Genomic DNA, 26,682 nt, shown 5'->3' with positions numbered 1-26,682 from the left:
GCACACCCGAGAGGGAGAGAAAAAAATAAAGGAAGAGGGAGGGAGGGAGCCTTATCAATAACGGCCTGTCTTCTCTCTCTCTCCCACTCCCCCCCCTCTCTCTGTCTACCAGTCGCAGACTGTGTGGACTGACTGTCACTCAAAGTGCTTATGGGCGGAGCCAGGCCATAACAGCCTGAAATCTTGAGGCTGAAAAATGATGGTTTTGAGTACTTGATTCGAAATATAAAACAATGCATTTTTTTTTTAAAAACCTTACAGATGTCTTCAATACTCACAGGAATTGTGTAAAGTTGCCCAAATAGTGCTAGGAATAGCAACGCATGTCCCCTTTAAATTCTTTAATTCACATGTTTATTTAATTTAATTTTTCCCCGACATAATGCTACCTGCCCCGACCAGATCCGTGACTACGTTGCGAACTTGCGATACAGATGAATCATCTTCTCAAAATAGTATAAGTGGCTATCTTGGCCCAGAGAGCGTTGCTCTCCGGCTGTGCAGCCGGACCCTTCTCAAATAAGCACGAAAAAGGCTATAAGCTTCTAAAACAATTTAATAGGCTAAACTTCATTTAAAATTATTTAATTCACATTTGTTTATTTCATAAAATTGTCCCAACATAATGCTACCTGCCCCGACCAGATCCGTGACTCCGTTGCAATACAGATGAATTATCTAGTATAAGTGGCTATCTTTTGTGTATTTTACCACTGCTGTAGATCACTGCCGGTACGTTCGTGCAGAACCTTTATTTCAGCGGGGACTGCACGTTTATTTGACGTTACTGTACAATATATGTGTGTATTAAAAGACGGAGCCGTCTTTTATTGTAATATAATTATTAATATTAAAAATTAAAATAATAATTTATAATATCACCAGAGCGCATCAGGTGCATGATGAAATAGCGGGGAACATAGGCCCCTTTTTTAGTCGTGAAGTGTACGTTTGAGAACACTACCGTAATGACAGAGAAATGAAGCAAGCTGACATGGTCGGCCCTCACACAACTCTTGGCACTTTTTCGGGAGCCGCAACGGGAGTGGAACATAGGACCCGGGGAACATAGAACCCTTTTTATCTCGAGCGGGGAACATAGACATGCTCCCGTCACACTCCTGACATAGGCAATATACTTCCGGGGTAGGAACAGCATAATCCTTTCAATTAAGGATGTAGGCGATTGTACCAGAGGTGGCCAGCATCATGGAGATGAGTTGGGCAAAAGAAATTATGCCATTATTTTAAGGTGACGATTTGTAGCTTATTTGGTTAAAAATCTTTCGGGCGGTGGCCATATTGGCTAAATCATTATAGCCCTGGGCTACATCTGGACCAAATTTGGTGCTTTTAGGCCGATTTACGGAAACATATCCCCTCAACTAAATTGTAAAGATAAGCTTAAAAGTCCCGAACCACATCACACAAGTTAAAGGCATTGTTAAAGTACACTGCCTCTAAAAGTTAACCACGAATTATCGTTTTCTGCCCATTTTTGTTGGTTAATATCATGTTAGTTGAGAATGATTCAGAAACCAAGGGTAACCATTAGTTATATGGTTCGCTGTGTGGACACAACCCAAAGACATCAATGGTCCAACACAGTATGTTCTTTGTTCCTTATTTATAAATTGAAAATGTTCCCCAATGTTCGATTAGATTATAATCATATCATAATTCAATAATATCTACTATAATCAAATTAATCTATGGTGGGAAAAATGGACAAAGCATCACAACCGTTTCCAAGGTTTTAATGACAACAGAGCTTGTCACAAACTATGGGCAAAAAAACTGAGGGAATGAGAAAACATATGAGGCATAGAACACATGAATGCAGAGAGCATATGTCTCAATGGGCTATATATATACAATAAAATTAGTTATGTAGGTACACTGGTCAAGCCACAAGGCTGTAAACACTACAGAGTAAACTGGTCCTGCATGATGATGATGAGTATTCCAGGAAGCAGGATTACACAGGTGCCACATAATTAAACAGGTGTCATATATGCCAAGAATGAGGCCAAACACACTGGGCATGAGTAAAAGTGCCACATCTATGAACCACCACTAGGGGCAGAGTGGCTAACTGAGTGAGTGACTGAGCAACAATGACTGTCTAAAAAGTATGATCCTGTAAGGTTTCCCCTCCCCAACTTGTTATTCAATATAGAGCATTTTTAAGGAGGGCATCTTTAATGAGAGACAGGGTTGTGGCCAGTGAGATTAATTATTCACTGACATCCCATTATCTAATATCCAAATTAAATTTTCACAAGTTATCTGGCCCAACTGTGTAGTCATCCACTCCAGTTATCTGGCCCAACTGTGTAGTCATCCACTCCAGTTATCTGGCCCAACTGTGTAGTCATCCACTCCAGTTATCTGGCCCAACTGTGTAGTCATCGACTCCAGGCTATTATGGATCGAGTCCTGGTTGTTTAGCAGGTAGGTTCTACGCCAGACAGAAGTGCTGGGCCAGCACCCCTCCCCCACCCTGGAGCAGCTGGGAGGCAGGCTCAAACTCCAGAGGAACCTTGGTCTGAGTCTTCTTCAGGTCTCGCTCCATCAGCTAGGGACAAGGACAATGTCAGGAACACTTCCATCAAAAACAGGGATGCAAATTAATGCTTGATGACTCAAATGTTTTGTTCTTGATACAAAGCTGACTTTATCAACTTTTAGAAAATCATGTCACTGTCATATTTCCGATGTCTCATGTTATTCTGTCTACAAAATAAAGCAGTATTTTTTACACCACAAAAAGGTCAGTGATATGGAGTGATGGGAATAACGGCACTATAAGTAACTTCGTTACTAACGGCGTTCGTTTTTTCAGTAACGAGTAATCTAACGGATTACTCTTCCAATCTTAATAACGTCGTTACCGTTACTACAAAAAAATGCGGCGCGTTACTATGAATGAACCCGTTTCTTTCATCAGACATATCTCTGCGCCGAGAGGCAATAATATGTTCTTCCTTGTTTAGTGGACAGTGCGCGAGCCAAGCATACATGCTGACGATTGGCTGAGGTTGAATACAATGTCATGGTAAGCCAATCAGAGGTGGAGGTGGGCGGGTGTCTAAAGCATCCAGAGTCTGACACACAGCGCGACAAGACAAGCAATCACTGATCAGTCAGCATGAGACCGCGGTCCGTGTAGTGTACGTTTTGAGCTCAAAAACGAATCCAACGAACAACACAATGTCAACATGAGACCGCGGGTCCATGAGCGTTTTGTGTTCACTCTTTGCAGCGCAGGGCACTGAGTGGCTCTACTGCAGTGCTGACAGCCTTATCAACAGTGCTGCACTTCCTGGTTTAATAGCACAGGCTTCAGCTGCTCAGAGATATATATATCTCTGTATGTCATGCATGTCTTAAATGTAATGATTAGATTAGTTTAGATGATTCGATTAGATTCTTATATCTGTATGTTGTGTATGTCATTGATTGATTGATTGAAAAGTTTATTAACAGATTGCAGAATGGGTACAGTACAGTACAGCTCAATACATACAATTGTTAAGGGGATGCAGACCAGAGAAAGACTTTCGTCATAAATGTCATGAATTGAAAATGGGGGACCCTGATGTAAACAAGACGAAACTCTTTCTCTGGTCTGCATCCCCTTAACAATTGTGTATATTGAGCCGTACTGTATTGTACCCATTCTGAAATCTGTTAATTAAAATGTTCAATCAATCAGTATATATTTGTTATTTATTTTTGGTATAGTGCTTAACAAGCATAATTTAATGTTGCCCAGTTGTGGCCTGTTGAGGGGCAATACATATCAAAAGTTCCAAAACATCTATTCTGTTTGTATTTGTATGATCCACTATATAAACATAGTAATTATAATATCTACATAGCCTACATGGCATTTGATTGGAGGCTAGTCTCACTTTGTCCCACAGCAACATTAAAATAGTTTAGATTTGTGTATGTTGTTTATGTAAAAAAAAATTAAAGTAACGCAATATTTACTTTCTGAAGTAACTAGTTACTTTTATAATTTGTAACTGAGTAAGTAATTTAGTTACTTTTTGGAAGAAGTAACTAGTAACTGTAACTAGTTACTTTTTTAAAGTAACTTGCCCAACACTGGTGATATGTCACAACTCGTAAACTAGTATCATGGACCTAGCCTGATTTCATCACTTGTATTTGCGACTTGGTCAACCATTCAAGTGCAACTTACTGGTGGTAACTAAAAAATTTCCAACACTAGTGCAAAGCAGTGTCCCCTCACCTCATGGTTTGTCAGCTCCAGCAACCCACTGAGGTCATCTTCCTCTACAGATAAAGGAGAGTTGATCGCCATGGCAACCTTGGCTACATCTGGGTGATAATGCTTCTGTAGGGTCTGAGGGAGAAAGAAAAACATGATAATTCCAGTTAGTCTCGATATAAAAAAAATTGTTGTCATCTGGCATCATACTGATCAGCTCCAAATATAATCTCACCAATAGAGGCTTTGCAGTTACGTAAGTTCTATTTCCTCAAACATGGCTGCCTGTAACCATTGGTATTCACTTTTGAAAGAACATTTCTAACTTTTGTGCAGTGGTAGAGTAGGTAGAACACTAGACAAAGCATATTACTGTTCCACTGCAACTTGTTTACAAGATTCAGTAATAAAACACCAATTTATCACATTTGTTTATATATATATATATATATATCTCAACAAATAGCAACCATTGCCTCCCGCACCATGGAAGAAAAATAGGCATTCTAAACATTCCGTGCAAAGCCTCTATTCAACAATGACCTCAACAACAGCTAAATAAGGGTGTCCTGGAGGCTCATTTGGCTAAGACGCATATTTATAACACTGTTTATTTATAACACTGTCTATTTATACGACTGGACTGTCTATACTGGTTATATCTTCTATAGTGTATAGATTTATTCCCACTGTCTATAGTGTTCATACTCACAGTTCATACCCTAGCTTTTATTATCCATTTCATATCTAATCATAATTTAAACCACTGGCTATTCATATTTATACTACTGTCTATAATGTTATAGCTACTCACTCCATTTATACTGTACATCAATACTGTATATATCTTGTCTTACATGTACCCTGTGTACTGACAATAAAGTTGAATCTAATCTAAAATGTAATTACAACATCCTGCGTTTGACCTATATTATATTTTCTACTCTTTCCCACATGTTTCCTGTCACACCACTGTATCTCAGGGGTCAGCAACCTTTACTATCAAAAGATCCACTTTCCCCCCCTCCCACAAAATAAAATGCTCAGGGAGCCGCACAACCTATTTACCCTTAAAATGAAGATAACAGTGTATAACGTTTTATATATCCCCAAGCATACCCCACATTTAGCATAAAACGCCTGACAATTGCATACCCAAAGTAATTAGCTATCTATTATACTGTATACGTATAGCACACAGTTTGTTGCATTAATGGAATTATAAAGCAACAAAAAGAAACTGACTTTTTATTGCCGTTTTTACCTGTTATAACAAAGGAAAACCTCAAACTCTTATGAAGAGGAGAAAAAATACTGGCTGTGTAGACCTATTTTTAAATAAAACACAGAAGAGGAGACAAAACACTGGTGTCTGTAGACCGACTTTGAAATAAAACCCTGAACTATTCAGGTATATTTGAGTCCTTCCCTTATTTGTGGAACATTTATAAAATAAAAAGTAGTCCACTTTGAAAAAAGACTACCATGTGTAGACCTACTTTGAAATAAAACACAGAAAAGGAGAAAAAACACTGGCATCTGTAGACTTACTTTGAAATAAAACCCTGGGCAGGGAGAGGCCAGGGGCGTCGTTTTGGTATAGCAAGGTATGGCACTCGCCATACCTTGGCAAATTAAAATAAAAAAAATAAAAATGTATGTTGATTTAGAATTCGAATGTCAACATTATGAACGAAGCTTTGAACTATTCGGTACAGCCCTAGCATGTTTTGATATAGTCAATTATCTCACTTTTACTAGGTGACTTTTACTATAGGCGACTAACTGAAATATGCCCCAAAAAAAGGAAAATGGACATAGACGTTTTTTAATCAAAGGGCAGCCGAGACAAGTGATACAGGGACACAGGTAAGGTCTTACAATGGCTTAGTGATTATAACAGTGCAGTTCAGCATTCAGTAACCCATACTTTTTGTGAATGTGTTTTTGATACTACATTCTGTCGAACACACACCTCAAAACCGTACCTAAGGAAAATTGGCTCAATTGCAAGAAAAATAGACCGTTATGATATTACATTCTACATAATTTGTATGCAAAATATTGTGGTTCCCTGCTTTAGTCTGTTGACACATTTCTATACTAAATGCTTGTGTAGTCCTGTGTCATACCTAAATGTCATATAAGTGAATTGTATAGAAACAACTCACCAAAAGTGACTATTGCACAACTGATTTGACAAAAAAAAAATCCATGTTCACCCCCCCCCCCCCCCCCCCCTCGCCATACCTTGGCTTTTACTGAAATGACGCCACTGGGAGAGGCGCGGGGTGTGACGTACTGTATATTTTAGTTGATGAAATATTTTCGTTGACTAAATATTTTAGTTGATGAAATATTTTCTCATTTCAGTGTCACAGTATGACATCGATCTCAAAAAAAATTGGCCAGGGGGCCGCAGCTGATTGGCTAAAGAGCCGCAGGTTGCCGACCCCTGCTGTATCTAATAAAGCAAAAACCCATTACAAAATACCTTAAACAACTTTAGTAGCAGCCAAATAAGTATTTTTTCTTTTTAACTCTGAAATTACTCACAATGGCATTTTTTGTGTGTTTTTGGCGACATTCTTTGTCCATCTGCCCCATTGGACTGGTAGCAGCCAACAGAGCCACAGCCAACTCAAGCATATAGAAAAACACACCTTCATTTGTCATCCAATTGAAGAGATTTTTGTCTGAATTGGTCAGTGTGATGTCAGATAATACAGTGACTGGTCTTCTGAACGTCATCATACGTCACCTTGAGTTCCCAGAGGCTGCTTTCTAAGGCGTGGCACGAGGCGGGGTCCTCCTCATCCATCAGATAGGGGTCATCACATGGCACTGTTGTTAGAAACACACATTTAATGACTACATACCATGTGTACAGAGAGCTTCATAAGCACTTGCGGACAGAAATATGTTGTTTGATGTTTTGGCTCAACAATCCACTGTGAAATCGGATTACAGTCAAAATCACAACCCTGCTTCCGAATCCAAGCTGTTAAAAATGAAAAATTAGCACTGATGCAGTGAGCATTAGAGCTGGTCAGGATCTAGTGTCTAGTCAACCCATCATCTACACTCATTGCACACACATCCACATGCACACTCTTGTAAACAAACACTCACCTTAAAACTCACTTTAGACACTTTAACACTACATTATATTGATATACCGGTATTATTAAAGAGATTTGCACTACATTCATACCTCATTTGCACCTTACATTGTACCTCACTGTTTACTCATTTTTACTCACTGTACTTAGATTGTACCTAAGTTGTACTTTAGATTGTATTGTATATATTCCTCTTTACTTAGTTTTATTTACTGTATGAAGCACACTCTCAGGGGCTCATACAGAACCAAGCATTTCACCGTAAAGTACGTGTATTTTATTGTGACAATTAATAAACAAACTTGAACCTTAATGGCTCTGCTGTAGTGAACATTAGAGCTGGTCAGGATCTCTGGTGTTTAATGCCCTTTCATACCTGGACTATTATTGAACTCCGCTGGAAAAACTACAGGGACAATATGGATTACAACACTTGACTATAACCGACCGCACAGTAATAAGATGTCACATGTCATCCAGACTGTCCCTGGACGCGTCTATTCGAAGCCCAAACAACTCCTGCTTCCGCGTTCGAGTTTTGCGCTCCGATTGGCCACTGACCTACGGTATTACGCCCCCCTTATCTACGCCAGTTCTGCACGCCCAACTCTGCAGCCTGCTCGCTAGTCCTGCCTCTACTAACAGCCTGCATTATCCAATTCATATCAATCGAAATAACGTATTGTTTTCATCTCTCTATATTAACGGCTCGCTAGTTCTGCCTCTACTAACAGCCTGCATTATCCAATTCATATCAATCGAAATAACGTATCTCTCTATATTAACGGCTCGCTAGTTCTGCCTCTACTAACAGCCTGCATTACCCAATTCATATCAATCCTCTCTATATTAACGTGATTCCATCAACACAACATAAATGTTCAAAACACGACAAGACCGTTTGCATCACTTCCCACGGTTCTCTGCACTTATTCTACCGGTAGTGCGGTTGTTGCCACGTCGGTATTGGGTCTTTGGGTGAATACTTCATTGGCGGGGGAGAAGAACACTGATAGCGGGGTGTGGACCGTCCCGCGAGCCCCAGACCACCGCCCCGCGAGCCCCAGACCACCGCCCCGCGAGCCCTAAGGAGCCTCTGGGGCTCCACACCCCGCTATCAGTGTTCTTCTTCCCCGCCAATGAAGTATTCACCCAAAGACCCAATACCGTGGCAACAACTACCGCACTACCGGTAGAATAAGTGCCGAGAACCGTGGGAAGTGATGCAAACTGTCTTGTCATGTTTTGAACATTTATGTTGTGTTGATGGAATCACGTTAACCCTTTATCTGCCAGGGATTATTCCGATCTTAATCCCCTCTCTGCTACCACTATAAGTCTATGGAGATGTTCCCCTTCTTTGCAGGGCTATAACTTTTTAAATTGTATTGCTAAATTGACATTACTATGGCCCATTCAACGTCAAGTATCTATCGTTTAGGATGTAGCAAAGTTCTACTTTTTCATTCACATATTCATACTAAAATACGGTCTAAAGTATAAATATGTTTTTATCGTTTTCTGCAGAACGTGATTTATAGCCCTAAATACATATTAGATCATCAAATGTAGTTTGATACCGATTGACGTCATAATAAAACTTTCAATTGCACAAGGTCCTAAACGGCTTGCCTCATCATCTGCTGGTGACCGGAGGGGGGGGGGGGGGGGGGGGGGGTTTATAAGTGCGTGGTCGACGTTAAATAATTTATGTAGTATGGGCGATACATAGATCACAGCAGTTTATATGGATCATAATAAGCAAACACGCTGAAACTTACCGCATCTTCCTCTGACCGTTGGGTGGTCAGCGTGGACCAGAAAGTGCGCGATTATGGGATGTTGATATATGCGATCCATTTCCAGGTTGTATAATAGTATATATGTCCAAATCATGTTGTTTATCGAGTTATTGGCAACTGATCGCTGTCCAGTGTGTCGAGCTAGAGTCCCGCTAACGATAGCAAGTGCCTGGACCGAATATGGATGAGCACCACTTCCGGCGCGTCACTTCCTGTTTGGGCGATCCGCCACCAGATGGCGCTCTTGAACCGTTGGAGAGTTGAGAGGAGATCAACAGGAGATCCCAAGTCTCCTTGGGTAAAATATGATTGCCATCACAGATTTTTGAAATATTGATCTCAAAGATGCCTTACGGCGTCATTGACAGATTACGCATGGCGGAGAATGACGTGGGAACACGTCATTGGCGAATAAAGGGTTAATATAGAGAGATGAAAACAATACGTTATTTCGATTGATATGAATTGGATAATGCAGGCTGTTAGTAGAGGCAGAACTAGCGAGCCGTTAATATAGAGAGATGAAAACAATACGTTATTTCGATTGATATGAATTGGATAATGCAGGCTGTTAGTAGAGGCAGGACTAGCGAGCAGGCTGCAGAGCTGGGCGTGCAGAACTGGCGTAGATAAGGGGGGCGTAATACCGTAGGTCAGTGGCCAATCAGAGCGCAAAACTCGAACGCGGAAGCAGGAGTTGTTTGGGCTCCCTGGACACATATTTGGGAGTCGTTAGATGCTCCCTGGACACCTCCATAGCCAAAACGTCATTGTGGTTTTATAAACAGAACAGCGGTCTATACCACCTTGCAATGCTGGGGGAGAAATCCTCTCAAAGCCATCCCTGGCTCATGGTCAGTTTGACTCACCGTCTGCAGCGCTGGGTCTGTGGATGAGTGTTCTACAGGATGGGTGACGCCGGATCAGGTTGTAGATGAAGGGCAGTACCATGAGCAAAACAGCAGGGGGCGCTGTGAGGGCCAGACGGGCCAGGCGTTTGGCAAACGCTGCCACTAGGTACACTGGTAAGTGACTGGAGACACAGGCACAAACACACACACATTTGACGATCATTATTAACTTAAAAACTAGAATGGCACTCAGAGAAAGATGATACACCCGCACTGGTGGCATGAGTCTACTTGTAAACCTGCCCTGTGGGTCATGAATAGTGAGAATAGTAGACTGAGGAGACTCATTCTAATATTGCAACAGTCTCATCAGAAAACATACTAATCGACCACAGGAAAAAAGGTACATAATGTATGTTATGTTATAGCCATAAGTAAAATATTTGTACGTATTGCATCAGCAAAAGTCCAAAACAAATGCTGCAACCAGGAGTTGAACCAGCAATCATTGCAGTCCGGAGCAAGTGCTCTCATCACTATCTAGCTATGCTTATAGTTACACTTAAGTTTAGTTTTAACATTCGCTTAACAGTTATGGTTAAGACATAAAGTTAGGGTTCGATCCCCAGCAGAGGACGTTTTCTGAAAATTTAAAAAGTTTAAATATTTTGAATATGTAATATATCTACTTACTACTTAGATGTAATATGTACACGTTACATTTCCGATACAATACATAATCTATTACTTATGGCTGTAACATAAGGTACATTATGTACCTTTTTTCCTGTGGATCGATTAGTACTTTATTTACATATTTGAAGTGAGCTGAATAATGTGTAGTCCGAGTACACCTCGCTTGCATCCATATCTTTTTTTTAAAGTAAAAAATGTAGGGTCCCAGCAGTTAATTCTGTTGTTGATACAATGGCAACTGTGTGGGACACATAATACGACAACAGCAACAATAACATGGTAGCTGGTGGGAATGTAATGTGTTACCTGGAGGAGAGGAAGAGGTTGGCTAGATGGAAGAAGCGTGCTCTGTACTTGACATGGAAGACAGAAGGCTCCAGCAAATTGTACAACTTCTTGTAGAAATCAGGGTAGTCTCTACGGACACACAAATATCACACACACAGGTTGGGTTGCAGTGCGATAGGAAAACATCCTTTGTTCCTTGAAAACTGGCTGCACTGCAGGGCCCTCACTTATCAATGGTGCGTACACACATATGTGCGTAAACCGTGCGTACGATAATTTCTAAGCAAAGTGTGGGACTTATCAATTTGAACGTATGCTTGAGATTGTGCGTATATCTACACACAGCTCAGACCGTGCATACATGGCGCCCAGCGGTAGAATAATAACACTGCACCATGAGACAGACTTTCATGCATTAGTTTCAACACTAACGTGTACTGTATGACCGGTAATTCATTATAGTTAATTGTAAAATAGCGACATTAGTGTAATTATTGTCCAACCCTATAAATAGCATTTGGAATAGGTATTTCCGAATGAATTCAGCCTGGTTCATAGCGTTATTATAGGAATACTTCTCGCAGTGTGCGCTCAGATGTTTACAGAGATATAGGGCAGTCTATATGCAGAGAGAACATACCGCTACCGAGACACATTCTCTTTTTTTTTATCCACTTTTTCTCCCATTTTCTATATTTTCTCCCATCCCAATTTCGTATCATCAAATTCAACCCTCCGCTGTCACGAACGCTGTTTCTTGCCTCCCACAAGCCGGCTGCAATGTGGACTAAATCATACATAGCACAAGTCCCCTCCGGTACTTGAGGTAACAGCAGTCGCATCTTTTCACCTGCGCAGCTCGATCTCTCAGTGGCGAGGAGTAACGCGTGGGAGGCTCACGCTGCCCCCGACGCTTATAGCTTATCCGCAACAGTAAGTGACTTCCGGGGTAGGCCTGATTGGCCCCGACAGGCACGTGACGCGCAACTTTCTCTGCCGCGCGGCACGCTCCGCGGAGCGGAGCGGCAGAGCTTGCGGAATGATGTAACCGTCCAAATCCGCTATGACTTTCATTCGGCGCTTCAGCTCACCTCGCAGAGCAGCGGTCCTGCGATCCTGCGGTCCGTTGTTGACGAGTTCGAATCCCATCGAATTTCTTTTTTTTAACGCTTTTTTTCTTTTTAACTTGTATTCTTTCGCCGGTTAAGGTTAGGCATGGTTAAGGTTAAGGTTAGGCATTGTTTCGGAGTTGGTTAAGGTTAGAACGGTTAAGTTTAGGCGCTGTTAAGGAGCTGGTTAAGGTTAGAGTTTGTGTTAGAGAATGGCAATATTCTTTCTATGGTTAAGGTTAGGCATGGTTAAGGTTAAGGTTAGGCATTGTTTCGGAGTTGGTTAAGGTTAGAACGGTTAAGTTTAGGCGCTGTTAAGGAGCTGGTTAAGGTTAGAGTTTGTGTTAGAGAATGGCAATAGACAGCCTATTTCCGCGCGACAGCTCTCAGCAGCCTCGTTGCGCGTCCTGAGTTTGCCGCGTCACGTGCCTGTCGGGGCCAATCAGGCCTACCCCGGAAGTCACTTACTGTTGCGGAACAGTTACACGCGCCCCCGACACTTCCTGATTCTACTGCGCAGGCGCACCAACCGACCTGCAGGAGTCGCTGTCCACAACGCCCGATCCCCACCCATCAGTTTCCCACCCCCTAATACGGCCAATGTGTATTAGTATGAACGACCAGCTAAACTGAAAGCAATGTGGAGCGCTGGGCTCGAACAGGCAAGCCCAGCGTCTCCGTCATTCGTGGCGAGCGCCTTGCCCACTACGCCACATAGCCGCCCCACCGAGACACATTCTCCTTGATTTGTACTGCAATTTGGGACCCAAATTAGAGCGTGGAACAAAACAGTGTTGGATGTCGTAATTTCCCCAACCCCCAACTACATACAATACCCATATATCAATAATAACAGCAGGCCGAGACCAAGAGAGGATTTTACGCCAGGTTACCCAACATCATCGGAGCAATAGACTGTACCCATGTAGCTTTCAAAGCTCCATCAATAAACAAATCCAGTTATGTGAACGGGATTCCACTCTGTCAATGTACAGATAATCTGCGATACGCATTTTGGCTGATAATGTCGTTGCTGGTGGCCGGAGTCTCATTCAGGCCTAATTGTATTTAATTAAATTGTAATGTTATTAGTGGGGTATCTGTAATTAAAACATCACTTAAATGCAGATCGGGATTATCCACTGAAGCAATAATGATTCTGACCAAAACCACAGGCGCACACAATAGGTATTGTAGAGCGCAGAGTTGGCCTGCTGAAAGCAGCAATTCAGTCAAGAGGATCAGACAGCAGTTTTACCCTGGCTTTACCCCAAGTCTACCCTTGCAAGGTCTTAATCTAACTTGAAAAAACCTCAATGAAAAAAGGCATTTTATTTGCAGTATATGTATGGTATATGGAGAACGCAAGCGAAAAATAGTGGTTACGAGTTTGTATTCTCCATTGGGTTGCACATACAGTGTGCTTCAGCGTCTCGTTCATTTCAGTCATTACAGTGCTTAATGTCGGGTCAGCTTGTCATTTATTTCTGTCAATGTGCTGGTTCTGTAGCAGGACTGGGTCAGTCAACATCCTTGGCACCAAAGATAGTCTACACGCTCCCTCCTCAGCTAGACCTCCGCGATCAATCTCGCTCTGTGAAGTTTCTCATAGTTCGCTCGGCTTAGTCCATTATTTCACATCCCATGGGGGTGTTTCCATATACAAGCATAGACAGTAAGAACAATGGTATTATCAACATGGAGTGTGCGTATGACCTGTGCACGCACGGTTGATAAATCCCAATTTTTCTGTGCGTAGAGACATTCTAAATTCCGTGCGTAGGTACGAAAATAGAACACTTTCTACGCATTATTGATAAATGAGGGCCCAGGTGGGGAGATAACATTGGAGAGTGAAACCTAAGTTCAGAATAGTTACTCTTATATAGACGGTTTCAAAGTGACAATAATAGCATTCTAAAAATGACCCACATTTATTTAATGTTAACATTTTTGCTAATGCAATAGTTGACAGGATATACACTTCCCTAGCAACAGAATGCCAGTTTAATTGGACTAACTTCTAGCGAATGAAATTGTGAAATTAAACTATTCCCCATTTTCCTGGGACCTCCTCAATGACTCACATCGAGGACCATGGTGCCAGCTAGTATATCTGAGCTGATGAGGTACTTACAGGTTGTGCTGGTGGATGAGGACAAAGAGGCCATTGAGCGCCAACAGACTGATGGCTCCTCCTACAGAGAAACACAACGAGTATCAACGTTAGAACCTCCACCTCTAGAATAGAATGTTTTACCCTGCTATGACATGTCAAAATGGCTGCTGTGAAAAGGGTCTATTAATTGGGGTGGGGGGGACGAGACGACGACGACATTATACAGCAATATATCGTGATATTTTGTGTGCCAATATTCTATCAATACAGTGTAGTCATGAAGACAGTTGATCGCCCCTACACACATTGTAGAAGAAGACTAACTCAAAACAGGTTGTGCGGTGAGGAACAGGACTACGGTGTCTATGGTGTCTACGGTGCCGACCAACCAACCTACCAACTTCATAGGCTGCGGTCAGGAAGTCAATCATCAGAGTAGGCTTGCTCATGTTTGGGAGGATGGAATCATGGAGGATCACCAGGATCTTCTTGTACATGTTGCCCGGCAACTACAGCAGATGATAAAACAAGCATGAGAGATAAACAAGTCAAGGTGCAGGGGCGTATTCGACATATCCTAATATACTGTATATCGTAGTATAATAGAGCTGGGCAATACACTGATATTTATCGTTTCAGTGTTATTGCATTGCGATATACATATTTAGTGAATTGTGATACAGAACTTAGTTGTCTAAATTAACTGTTAAGCCCTAGTCATATTTTCAGAAAATTTGCCTAAAAGTACATACCCAAGTAAATTAAGAATTGCTCCACAACTACAAGGTCCATTTGCATGTTCTTGGTATCTAGGGACATCTATGGACCTCAGGGAATGTATTCCCAGTGTCAGATATATTGTGTCTGTTACTATGCTTGAGTAAATTGTAATGAACCAAAGGAGAATATAAATTATCCTCACCTAGTTTTTTTTCCATCTTTAACGAAACATTTTGCTATCATTGATCAAAAGCAAAAAGATGAGTAAACTTATAGTAAATATCTAAGCAAATGAACAAAGGGCAGATCATTTACAGGGCTGATCTGCCCTTTGTTCTTTGCTTAGATATTTACTATAAGTTTACTCATCTTTTTGCTTTAGATCAATGAGGGCTTTCGAATTTCTAAAAACAATTCGAAAAACTACACTACACTGGGGCGCCCTCGTGGCGCACCGCATAGTGCCTCGCACACCCACGCGGCCGTCCCAGGTTCGCCTCCCGCTCTCTGGGGATAATTTGTCGCATGTCCTCCCCACTTTTTCTCCCGTTCTCCCTCTCCTCCTCTGTCGGTCATGTCTGACCATGAAAAAGCTGGAAAAACGCTAGAAATATTAAAGAAAAAAAGAAAAAAAAAAAAATCTACCCAGCTCACACCAGAGCCGTTTGACATGAAATTATTTTTCAACGTAATTTTCAGGATCATATGTCACGGGTCGAACAAACCTGAATATTATTGCCATAAAATAATAACATAATTAGTTGCTTTACCTTTATATCTGGAAAGAAACTGCCGCTCAATCAGATAAAAAATGGCAGGGCAATTTACATTACAAAAAAGTAACTGTACTTACAGTAGATTTCATTCACGGTTTTTGCTGCCCTGTCAGGGGCGCCTGGTGGTACTAAATCCAGATTGAACTCTGCCATTGGAAAGAGGAGGTTTGGCCCGATCCATAGATGTGCGAGTTGGCCATAATAAGGTAATTTATATGCCTGATATTCTATATTCGTTTTTTTTTTATTATGTTTTTTTTTGTAGATTATTGGACAAGTCCGGCAGAGAGGAAGAACGGGAGGAGATATGGGGGAAGACATGTGGCAAAAGTCACCGGGTCCGGGAGTCGAACCCGGGATGGCCGCATTGCACTACAGTGCGTTACGTGGTGCGCCACCCTGGCGCCCGATATTCTATATTCATATTTCAAATTACATGTGTCCGGATGGCAAAATTCAGTACTGTATCTACAAAAACCCCTGTAAATCATCTGCCCTTTTATTCATTTCATTAGGTTTTTTGTACATTTGATCTCAAGAAGGTGCTGAATGAGCTCAGTGGCAATTTTTTACGTCTGGTAATGAGTTCTTTGGTTCATTACAATTTACTCAAGCCTAGTAACAGAGTAAACAAGACACAATATTTATGACACTGGGAATACATTCCCTGAGGTCCATAGATACCAAGAACATGCAAATGTACCTTGTAGAAGTGGAACCATTTACTTGCATGTATTTTTAGGCACATCTTCTGAAAATATGGCTAGGGCTTAAGAGGTTAATGATACGTAGTAGTATTTAGAAGTAAATATTAAGTCATATTTCTCACATAATGATTTGTGAAATATCAAAGAACGTTAATTTAAATGTATACCAGTTCTATTTTAACGTTGCCTCACACTTCCTATACGCCTCGGTATAACCCAGCCCTATTCTACACACTAAATAAGCAGCTTTGCAATGGATTCTTTACCACACCTTGTACTTGAGAAAGCCGAGCCACATCCTCTCAAAGGCACGCTTGTGTTCCTGACATGAGAGAGAACAGGAACACAGTTATCAATATCAATACATGTCACTGTTGTGAAGTGAGCGAGTCGGGGCAGGTGAGGATTGTTTTCATGTAAACCAAGAATAATTTTCAATGTGTTATTGTATAGTATCGGTATGGGGCAGCGGTTCTCAAACTATGGGTCGCGACCCAAAGTGGGATTGCGCCTTGGCAAGTAAAAAATAAATCTATATATATATATATATATATATATATATATAATTTTTTTATGTTCTGGCAACATATTTTGGCTAAATATGCCTCGTTTTATAAATGTGTATTGATACCATAGTGCTGTAATTACATTTTCGAATAAATATGCATGATCAACAACGTGTGCTTTTATTTTGATATTCCTTAATTCCACGTTGAAACTTAATTCCACATTGAAATTACGTGATACTAAGTGTGGGGTCGCCAAAAAAAATCCTAAATTAAATGGGGTCGTGATGTAAAAAAGTTTGAGAACCTCTGGTATGGGGGAATTTATTTGCGGTGGGCATAACTGATATTGTGGGTGGGTTGATAAAAATAGGTCCGTGCATGTACGGGTGAATGCTGTGTTCCATGCAAGAAGCCTGATATTAATGTTCTACTTACTTTTAGTTTAGCCACTTTCCAGTCCTCATGTTTAGCTTGAAAAGTATAGAAGGAGACATGATTTCTTTTAAAGATCCAAACATTTTAACTTTTTTATTTGATCTATTAAATGTATCTCATTATTTATTCTAGTTATTATAACCCAGAAAAAATATTTTTTCCCACATAAAACAAAGTAGCAAAAATACCAGTGTGCTCAAATTATCCTTTTTCAAACTAAACAAAATAATTTAGAAATTAGATTTTAGAATTTAGTCTAACCTTCCTGTTTGACTAGGAAGTTGGCGAGCTCCGTCTCCTGGCTGGGCATGTTGATGTTGGACAGCAGATTGAACACGTTGTTCTGGTAGACGGGCAACACAGCCTGGTGAGAGATGAGGCACCATCACATCAAACACAGTCAACACATGACACACTCAAAACTAGGGTTGGGTACCGTTCACATTTGAACCGATACCGGTACCAGTTCCTGGAATTCGGTGTCAGTACCCAATTCCTTTTTTTCAATACTTAAAAAAAGGAACTAGGGCTGAGTCCAAACGTTCGAACCCTCGTTCGTTACGTTGGCATTCGAATTCTAAATCAAAATTCGAATTCTTAATTTTTAATTAAAAAAAAAACTTTTTTTTTTAAATATTTTTTTCTATTAATTCTGTTTAAACCAATGGGGTTTTTCTTCACAGTTGCAGATAAAGATTAGGCTACACTAATATTATAGTATTAAAAGAAACTGATGAGTTATATTCATTAAAGAAAGTTGATTTAATTGATTTAGTTGGGCTGGGGCTTCTCCCTGGGCTGGGGCTGGGTCTGGAAAGTTGATTTAATAAAAAAATAAATACTAATTGAATCAGATTAATCACTTTATTCAAATTGAGGATTTAGTTTGAAAAAAAAAAATAAAAAAAAAAAAAAAATTATAAATTTTTTCTTTTTTTATAAACAAAGGTTCGAACGTTCGTTCGAAAAACCCTGACGAAGTTCGAATCCCAAAAACAGGCTTCGGGGACAGCCTTAAAAGGAACAGGCCAACTTTTTGGGAAATTTACTTATTTGGCATCTACCCTGGAGTTAGACAAGCAGATACATACCATTTTCTTCTCTGTGCATGCATTAGGCTTAGGGAACAGCCGCTCCGTTTTTCAAAAAACAGGGATTTTGAGGTGATGAAATCACTGCGCCCAGGCGTGTCTATACTTCCCACAAGCAAGTTGTCCTTTTGCGCGATCTGATTGGCCACTGACGTTTCTGGTCATGTGACATGTGCGCCCAATCGTGTGACGGCAAGTTCTTTGGACGATTAAGCTTAGGCGCCCTTTCGAAGTTGGTTAAGGTTAGTTTGTTTTAGAGCATGGCGATAGAACGCCAGCCCTGATTCCAAACTCTAACCTTAACCAACTGCGAAAGAGTCGCCTAAGCTTAACCAGTGATAAACTAGGCGTTAGGTCGTTTGCAGGCTGTTCGACGCGGAAATTGGCTAAGACACTGCTCGTCATGCGATTGGGCGCACATGTCACATGACCAGAAACGTGCATGGCCAATCAGAGCGCAAAACAGGAACGCGGAAGGACAACTTGCTTGTGGGAAGTATAGCCGCCGCCCAGGCAGCAGTGGTTCGGCAAAAAATAGTTCAGAGTATATATCTGCTTAGAAAACGGGGGGTCTTTGAAGGTCTATTGAATTCATTATCTCTACCGTCTCTTCTGCTATTAGTCCGATGGTGGTTGAGGCCTAGTAGTTAACCAAAAGCCTTCCCAGTTAGCCGAAGCTCGCTACCTCAAGGCCTAGGAGAGGGGGGAGGCCCCTCCCACCACCCTCTAGCTAGTGCTCTCTGTCCACGTCTATACGTCTCAGCTTCGTTTCCTAGTCTGACTAAACCCGGAAGAGCTCTCACAGCTATCACGTCTTTCCCCTAGCAACAGTGGCCATCCCGTCATCTCTTCCCCATAGCAACGGCTTCTCTGTTGATATTAACTCCCCTCCCTAGCCAACCAGCTATCTTTGTTGATGCGGCCGATGGCCTTGGTGGCTGCTACTCCCCCATCTCTAGCACCCTGCCTGCTCTGTTTATGTCTGCTCCCCAGCCCTGTCAGTGTTAATCAAAAAGCCTGGGTGTCAGAGTAGATGTCTGCTGTCATTTACAGATATTTACATTATATACACGTATGAAAAACAAGTGCTATTCTTTCAATGGGGAGCAGATCATGTAGATGAGTGACTAAAGCCACGTTCAGACTACATGATAGTCGCAGATCGACGAGTCATCAAGACGAGAGAGAGATTACATTGACTTTGAACTGGTGGAAATAGTCTACTATACAGCCCATGGGAAGAAACCCGGACAAGGAAAGAATGACAGCTCATTCTCTCAGAGAAAAAGAGAAACCACTAAAACCTTGCCTTGTGCTTTCTCCAGTGTATTCCTCTGACCAAAACAAATACCTCCATGACCAAAACCTGGGTCACTTCTCACGTGTGTTTTCGTGACAAAAAGGAGTTTGTAGCCCAGACAGACTCGTCTGGTGAAAGATCTTGTAAGGTGTAACCCCCTGATCAGTCATGTATAAGACAGAAAGTTGTGTTGTGTGAATCTTAAAGTTGTGTAGTGTGTAGGCTCCATAAGCAGAGACCCAGTGCCCTGGTGGAGCTCTCCTCTCTTACCCCTTTGCTTTTCTCCATGACCTTGCCAACATTCTCGCGGATGGAGCTCATGACATAGTAGCGAACGTCCTCCATCTCCAGGAACTCCTGGAAGCGTGAGAGCAGCAGGGAGTTGTCCCCCGTATGAGAGAGCAGCTTCTCCACCACAGCCTGGCCAGGAGGGAGAACATCACTGTTACTAGAGCCAGCTCAAACCTGCCTGCTACCGGTCAGAGTAACTTCCAAAATCTGTGGGGCTGTGGTGCCACCTTTGAAAAATTACGGGGAGCTCTGGGTCTGCTTATATACCGTTAACTTTTGACCATTGTTTCATTCACTGTTATGTTCCATGTATAATGGGTAGAGCCATATGGAATCCGCGATCACGGAATCACGGACGGAATCGCAGAATTGAGCAATAAAAATGGAAAACAATTATTTTTTTTTTTTTTTGTTTTGTTGTGGGACTTGTACAGCACTTTGTTCAACTTTGTCAGTGCTGTAAAGTTTAAACCTTTTTAAATCTTAGACAAACAAAACACTTTGCTTTCATGAAATATTGTAAGCCGTCATTTGAGGCTTTATAAAAGCAGCACAATGAACACAAATCTGCCAGTGCCGAGTCTGACCTCATCTTAAATAACAAACCGCACTGCTTGTTGTAGTTAACAAAGAGAGGCAGAGTTGATTTGGCTAAAATATATATAATTTTTATATATTTTTTTAATAATCGAATTTTATTTTCATATTCGAATCCCATGCCCATCGAATGAAGCTTCGAAGTATTTAAGACAGCCCTATTAAATGGACTGTTATATCTTATTAAATTGTGGACATTTATTCATTCCCACTTATTAGACACTATTTCTGATGGTAAAATGAGCGTACAAAGCAAAATACAGAATTCTGAAATATTAAAACGGAAAAAATGGAATTTGGAAAAAAAATTAAATGGAATTTGGAAAAAAATAAAACGGATTTCATATGGCTCTAATAATGAGTCTCCAAGCAGACTACACAGAAATGGACAGAGACCTTTTTAGATATACATTTACAATCTCATTTCCCCTTAAATCCTGATAATAATGAGTCCCTACATAACGTCATCAACTTTCAACCCACAGATAGATAATGATAGAATGAGGCCTAATGTTTCCTGTGCTGGCCTGTCCATGAGTATCCACAGACAGAGATACATGTGAATGTTGTCAACTTGTGAATGTTGCTCACTGTTGTGTATAATTGTGAAGTGTATTCTGTGTAGACCTTGCAAACGGAATATCTTTTAGGGACAATAAATGGTATTGTATATAGACCCTTTTCAAGGGGTTTGTGTTGCTAGGGAACAGCTTGGGCCTAAGTGTATTTCCTATCGGCTATTATATTAGCATTATGAGCATTATATTATTTTATACAACAGGTAGGTCCGACCACGCATTGTGATTGGTCGAGAGCCTTCTAAACCGTGAGTATATTCATGATACACTCACGGTTAAATCACCATGCACCACTGCGCTGGCTTTAGAATGTTGTAGAAAGTTTCAACTGCCATTCATCAAACGGAAACTGTCAACATGACCTACTCCGCGGAAAACATTAGGTTAGATTTAACGTACCCGTTAACTATAAACGAGTGGATAGATATATAGGGGTCTAATGCAAGCGAAAGTCGAAAAAAGTAATCAGCACCTCGGACAGTTCTCGGGAGTTGGGGCAGTTCAATGCCCAGGCGCATCACAGCCATGGCAATATTCATGACATACCACTGGTTCTTGTGTATTATTGCTTAAATATTAGCACTTCAATGGGAAAATACACTTGGGGCCCATTTAGAATGTTTATGGTGTCAAGTTTGAAAATGTCTGAATGATATTCACAAGTAATATCCCTGGTAAAGGATCCTACCTGGAGCAGCTCTCTGGGGAAGCTGTAATGTTCACTCCAGTCCAGGTCCTGGAGGGGGAACCTTCCCTCCGTTGCAGCAAACTTCATCAAGGCACACAGGGCACTCTCCTGTACCGTAGGGGTGGAACAATGATTAGGATCAATACTTCCATTCAAAAAGGCAATAATCACAATCTCTTAATACGTTGTTGTAATATGTTAATACGTTGTTGTAAATGTTACGAAATTGTAACATGATTTGATATAAAATATTGAAATTGTTTGAGTCTGAGGTTTACACCCTTACTGAACACAGCATCATAGTAAAGCCTGAGGTTTACACCCTTACTGAACACAGCATCATAGTAAAGCCTGAGGATTACACCCTTACTGAACACAGCATCATAAAACCAGACAAACCCCTGACATAGTAACGTACTTCCAAGTCCAACATTTCATAAACACAACGTCTTTAGTCAGCTAATAACTTTAATAATAATTCAGTCATGTCAAATTTTTTAATGAAAATGTTATTCATTGTATATTTTTAGGCCTGTGCCCAGTACCAACGGATACCATTGACCCCAAGTCCTCTGGGCTTAGACTTCAGTCAACCCACCTTGACCTGGTGGACTTCATGACTGAGGTTCTCCAGCATGATCTCCACACAGCTGTTGTAACGATGACGCATAAAAATTGAATACTTCTGCTCAGCACTACGGTCTCCTGTAAACAAGCACACACGAGTTGTAGTGTTTCATACATAGGTTGAAACACAGGTCTCCCAAAACTGACACGATAACAGTTAACGGTGCTTCCTGTGGGTTATGTATATCGTTTTCCACTGCAGTGCTGACTATGTGTATCAAACGCACCCCGGGCAGCCAACACCACAAATAAGAACCTGTGGTAACCTGTATGATACACTGCATCAGTAAAATAGCCATGATACAGGTCAAATAAATGGTCTGAAGGCATATTCTTGCTGCCAGATGTAGCCTTGACTGAGAAGACGTTATGAGGGTATTTCACACCAAAAATGAAAAGGTGAGAATACAATTAACACTGTTATACCCATTTCATATGCAAGACAAACATTTGTTTTGTTTTATTGTACCAATGAGGGACATATTGTGGTGCGTGTGCCTGCCACTGTGTGGTGGTGGGTCACCTCACTACCATAAATACATCTATATTACAAGAAACACTGGACAAGTGTCAACCAACAAAGATGATATCAGAATGTATCATATGGACGAGGACACTCACCACTCAACATATCCTCTTCTTTGGGAAGCTCTCCTATGTAAAAGTGTTTTCTCTCCAGTAAGGTGCAGAACAGTCTGGTGCACGCATTGATAGCACCGATAGCGTCCTTCTCTTTGTCCGACTGTAAATTTAGATGAATATGAAAACATCACTGACAACAATCCACAATGTCACGTGAATTGTATCGTGCAAAGCTATGATCAGAAAGAAACATTACACCTATGTTGATAATAACTTTTACTGCCTTGCGTTGACTTGGAAGCTGAAACGTTAGCCAACAATCATTACATACCTGAAGACACTCCAGAATGTCAAAAACCTCGTTGGCATTTTTCCGGCTGTCGAGAATCTCTTCTACTTTGCTGTTAAGGTCAGTTTTAGGTCTTTTAGCTGTTAATTCTGATGGGGGTTCTGAACTCACGTTGCGCTTCTTGGTCGGCGCCATGTTTTTTTGACCACACACACCGTGCAGTTCTTCCGGTGTTCTGCCGAAAAGAACACCGGCAAAATGTTATATCGCCCCCTAACGGTCGACAGCCACTGTCAAAATGAGATTGATTGATTGATTGATTGAAAACTTTATTAACAGATTGCAGAATGGGTACAATACAGTACAGCTCAATACACACAATTGTTAAGGGGATGCAGACCAGAGAAAGACTTTCGTCTTGTTTACATCAGGGTCCCCCATTTTCAATTCATCAGGACATATATGACATACATGACATACAGATAGTCAGTACTGCTACATCTATACATTTATGACATACCAGATTTGCAAATACAGTACTGTTTGTGATACAGAAGGAGTCAGGAAAAGGGAGTATATACATTTGACGTAGAAACTGTACATTGGAGGAGGTTGGGTGGGGGGGGGTTGGGTACACTGGGATATTGACAACCATACTGGGTAATCTACATTGGAGGTGGTTGGGGGGGGGGGGCACACTGTATATACAAGCAAAACTGTACATTGAGGGGGGGGGGGGACACTGTACAAACAAACAAAATTGTACATTGGACTATTGACAAAACCATACTAGGTAAATGACTGTACATTGGAGGGGGTTGGGTTAGGATATTTACAGGGGCCAGTGTTGAATTGCAGTCTCCCGTAGGTGTCCCTTGAGAGAGGTTTTGAAAGTGGGTAGTGATCCACATTCCTTTACAGCTTTGGGTAGGGCGTTCCACATTGATGTGGCATAATTGCGAAACGTGTTTAGTCCCTTATTTGAGCCGAATCTGGGTTTAACATGATTTGTGGAGCTCCCTCTGGTGTTGTGATCGTGGTATTCACTGACCTTTGGGAAGTATTTTGACATGTACATGGGTACCTTGGTCGTGTAGTGTATCTTGTAGACCAGGCCCATTGCAAGTTGCTGTACTCTGTCGTCTACTCTAAGCCATCCTAGGTTGTCAAAGTGGGCAGGGGTGAGGTGGGTTCTAGGAGTAAGGTCAAGCAGTAGTCTGACCAGTTTGTTTTGAGATGTTTGTAATTTTGTTTTTAGCGCCTTTGAGGTGCTTTGGTACCATGAGGTGCAAGCATAGTCGTAGTACCCCTGAATGAGTGCTCCTGCCAGAGTCTTCAGGGTATTCTTGTTTACCAGAGAGGAGATCCGGTACAAGAATCGAGTTCGTTGGTTGACTTTTTTTATTACATTGGATGCCATTTTGTCACAGGAGAGATTAGCCTCTAGGATGGAACCCAGGTAGGTAATTTCATCTTTTCTTGTGACAATATTGTCACCCACTGTAACTGAGAAGCCGTCGGTCTTGCTGAGTTTGTTATTTGAACCGAAGAGAATGGACTCTGTTTTGCCCATGTGTAATGATAGTTTGTTATCAGCGAGCCATATGCAGATTCTGCCTAGTTCCGAGCTGAGGGTTTTTTCAACCTGTAACTTGTTCTTGTCAGAGACCAGCAGGGCTGAGTCGTCCGCAAACAGGAACAAGTTGCAGTCACAAGCTGACGACATGTCATTTGCATAAATTAGGAACAGTAGCGGTCCTAGTATGCTTCCTTGTGGAACACCACAGCTCACTGTGAGGGGGGGGGATAGGGTGCCGTTTACCTCCACCATCTGTTCCCTCCCCTCAAGGTAGGATTGCATCCAGCTCACTGATAGACTATCAAAACCAATTGCTTTTAGCTTGTCAATCAGAATGGAGTGATTGACCGTGTCAAAGGCCTTTTGTAGGTCCAGCATGACCATGCCGCAGTATTTGCCTGCGTCCACCTCTTGTTTGATGTGGTCATTCAAAGATGGGCAATGAATGAATGAATGAAAACTTTATTTAACAGATTGAAGAATAGGTACAATACAGCATGATGGTGCTATCATAAACACTGCTTTGTGTTCTGTGAACCTAGAGCCACCTAGCTCTACATGGCACTACATGGAACTACATGGCACTACGGGGTACTACATGGTACCACAAGGCACCACAGGGTACTACATGGCACTACAGGATACTACGGGGTACTACATGGCACTACGGGGTACTATAGGGTACTACATGGCACTACGGGGTACTACATGGTACTACATGGCACTACAGGGTACTACATGTCTGCTCCTTTGCAGCACCACAAACATGGGAACTATCTAACTCTAAGAGATGGCACGCTATACTTTTTGTTTGTGTTTTTTTTTTATCAATTTGGACGTTAATTAAGGTGTAATTGAGACCTAACAACCCTAGCCCACTTTCAAAAACACTCTCAAAAAACACCTACGGGAGACTGCAATTCGAAACTGGCCCCTGTAAATGTCCTAACACAACCCCCTCCAATGTACAGTAAATTACCAAGTATGGTCTTGTCAATATTCCAATGTACAGTTTTGTTTGTATAGTTGTACTACAACAACACCCTCCAACCTAACAAGGCCACTGGCCATGACAATATCCCCTCCGAAAGCCTTTGATAAATCTAGGAAAATGCCTAAGGTATATTCATTTTCATAGTTACATAGTTCAGTCTTTTCACTAAATACATACACATATAGCCTAATGTGTTTAGAAACATATTTGCTTTACCCAGACTTAAGTTCTCCATCTAGCTTATGTAAAACGTGTGCCATCTTGTCCATGTGTGTCAGGAGAAATACACGATTGAAAATATGGTTCATATTCTGCTAATACCCGTTTGGCCTAAATGGAGTACACACACACACACAGGCACATTGGAGGTAGAAAAGCACAGAAGAAGTGTATAATCCTGCAGAGACACAGAGGCTCTCTGGCCGAGCAAGCTGCTTCCATATTTATAAATCGGCTTTACAACATTCAATCTTCAGCCCATGACCCTGCATAGAAAGAGGCGAAGAGAGAGGGGTGTGTGTGTGTGGTGGTAGTGATGGATGAGAGACGACATACTAGTGCAGAGGGAGGGAGGTTTATAATGTTGAAACGGTTATGTACTCCAACAGTCCTTAGATTGAGATTTTCCTTTCTTCCAGAGTTCCATGCTTATTGTGTACACTCGACGTGAGACATGGGAAGAGAGAGAT

General features: G+C 41.4%; 1 protein-coding gene across 1 annotated transcript; it reads right to left on the bottom strand.

Annotated features, from left to right (window-relative positions):
* Positions 1-1,741: 1,741 nt before the first annotated feature.
* noc4l (nucleolar complex associated 4 homolog) lies at positions 1,742-23,615 on the bottom strand (the record flags this gene model as incomplete). The annotated part of the gene is made up of 15 exons (XM_084324037.1): positions 1,742-2,578; positions 4,265-4,378; positions 7,005-7,087; positions 10,037-10,200; positions 11,021-11,131; positions 14,249-14,309; positions 14,628-14,739; positions 16,705-16,755; positions 17,378-17,412; positions 17,639-17,741; positions 20,039-20,188; positions 21,923-22,030; positions 22,521-22,627; positions 23,171-23,291; positions 23,463-23,615. 15 exons carry the CDS (start codon positions 23,613-23,615, stop codon positions 2,462-2,464), a joined length of 1,590 nt encoding a protein of 529 aa, XP_084180163.1. The 3' UTR covers positions 1,742-2,461.
* Positions 23,616-26,682: the final 3,067 nt, after the last annotated feature.

This window comes from Notolepis coatsorum (genome assembly GCF_963971535.1).
Source record: "Notolepis coatsorum genome assembly, chromosome: 11".
NCBI lineage: Eukaryota > Metazoa > Chordata > Actinopteri > Aulopiformes > Paralepididae > Notolepis > Notolepis coatsorum.
The sequence above is the reverse complement of the archived record's forward strand: the minus strand, read 5'-3'. Positions and strand labels throughout refer to the sequence as shown.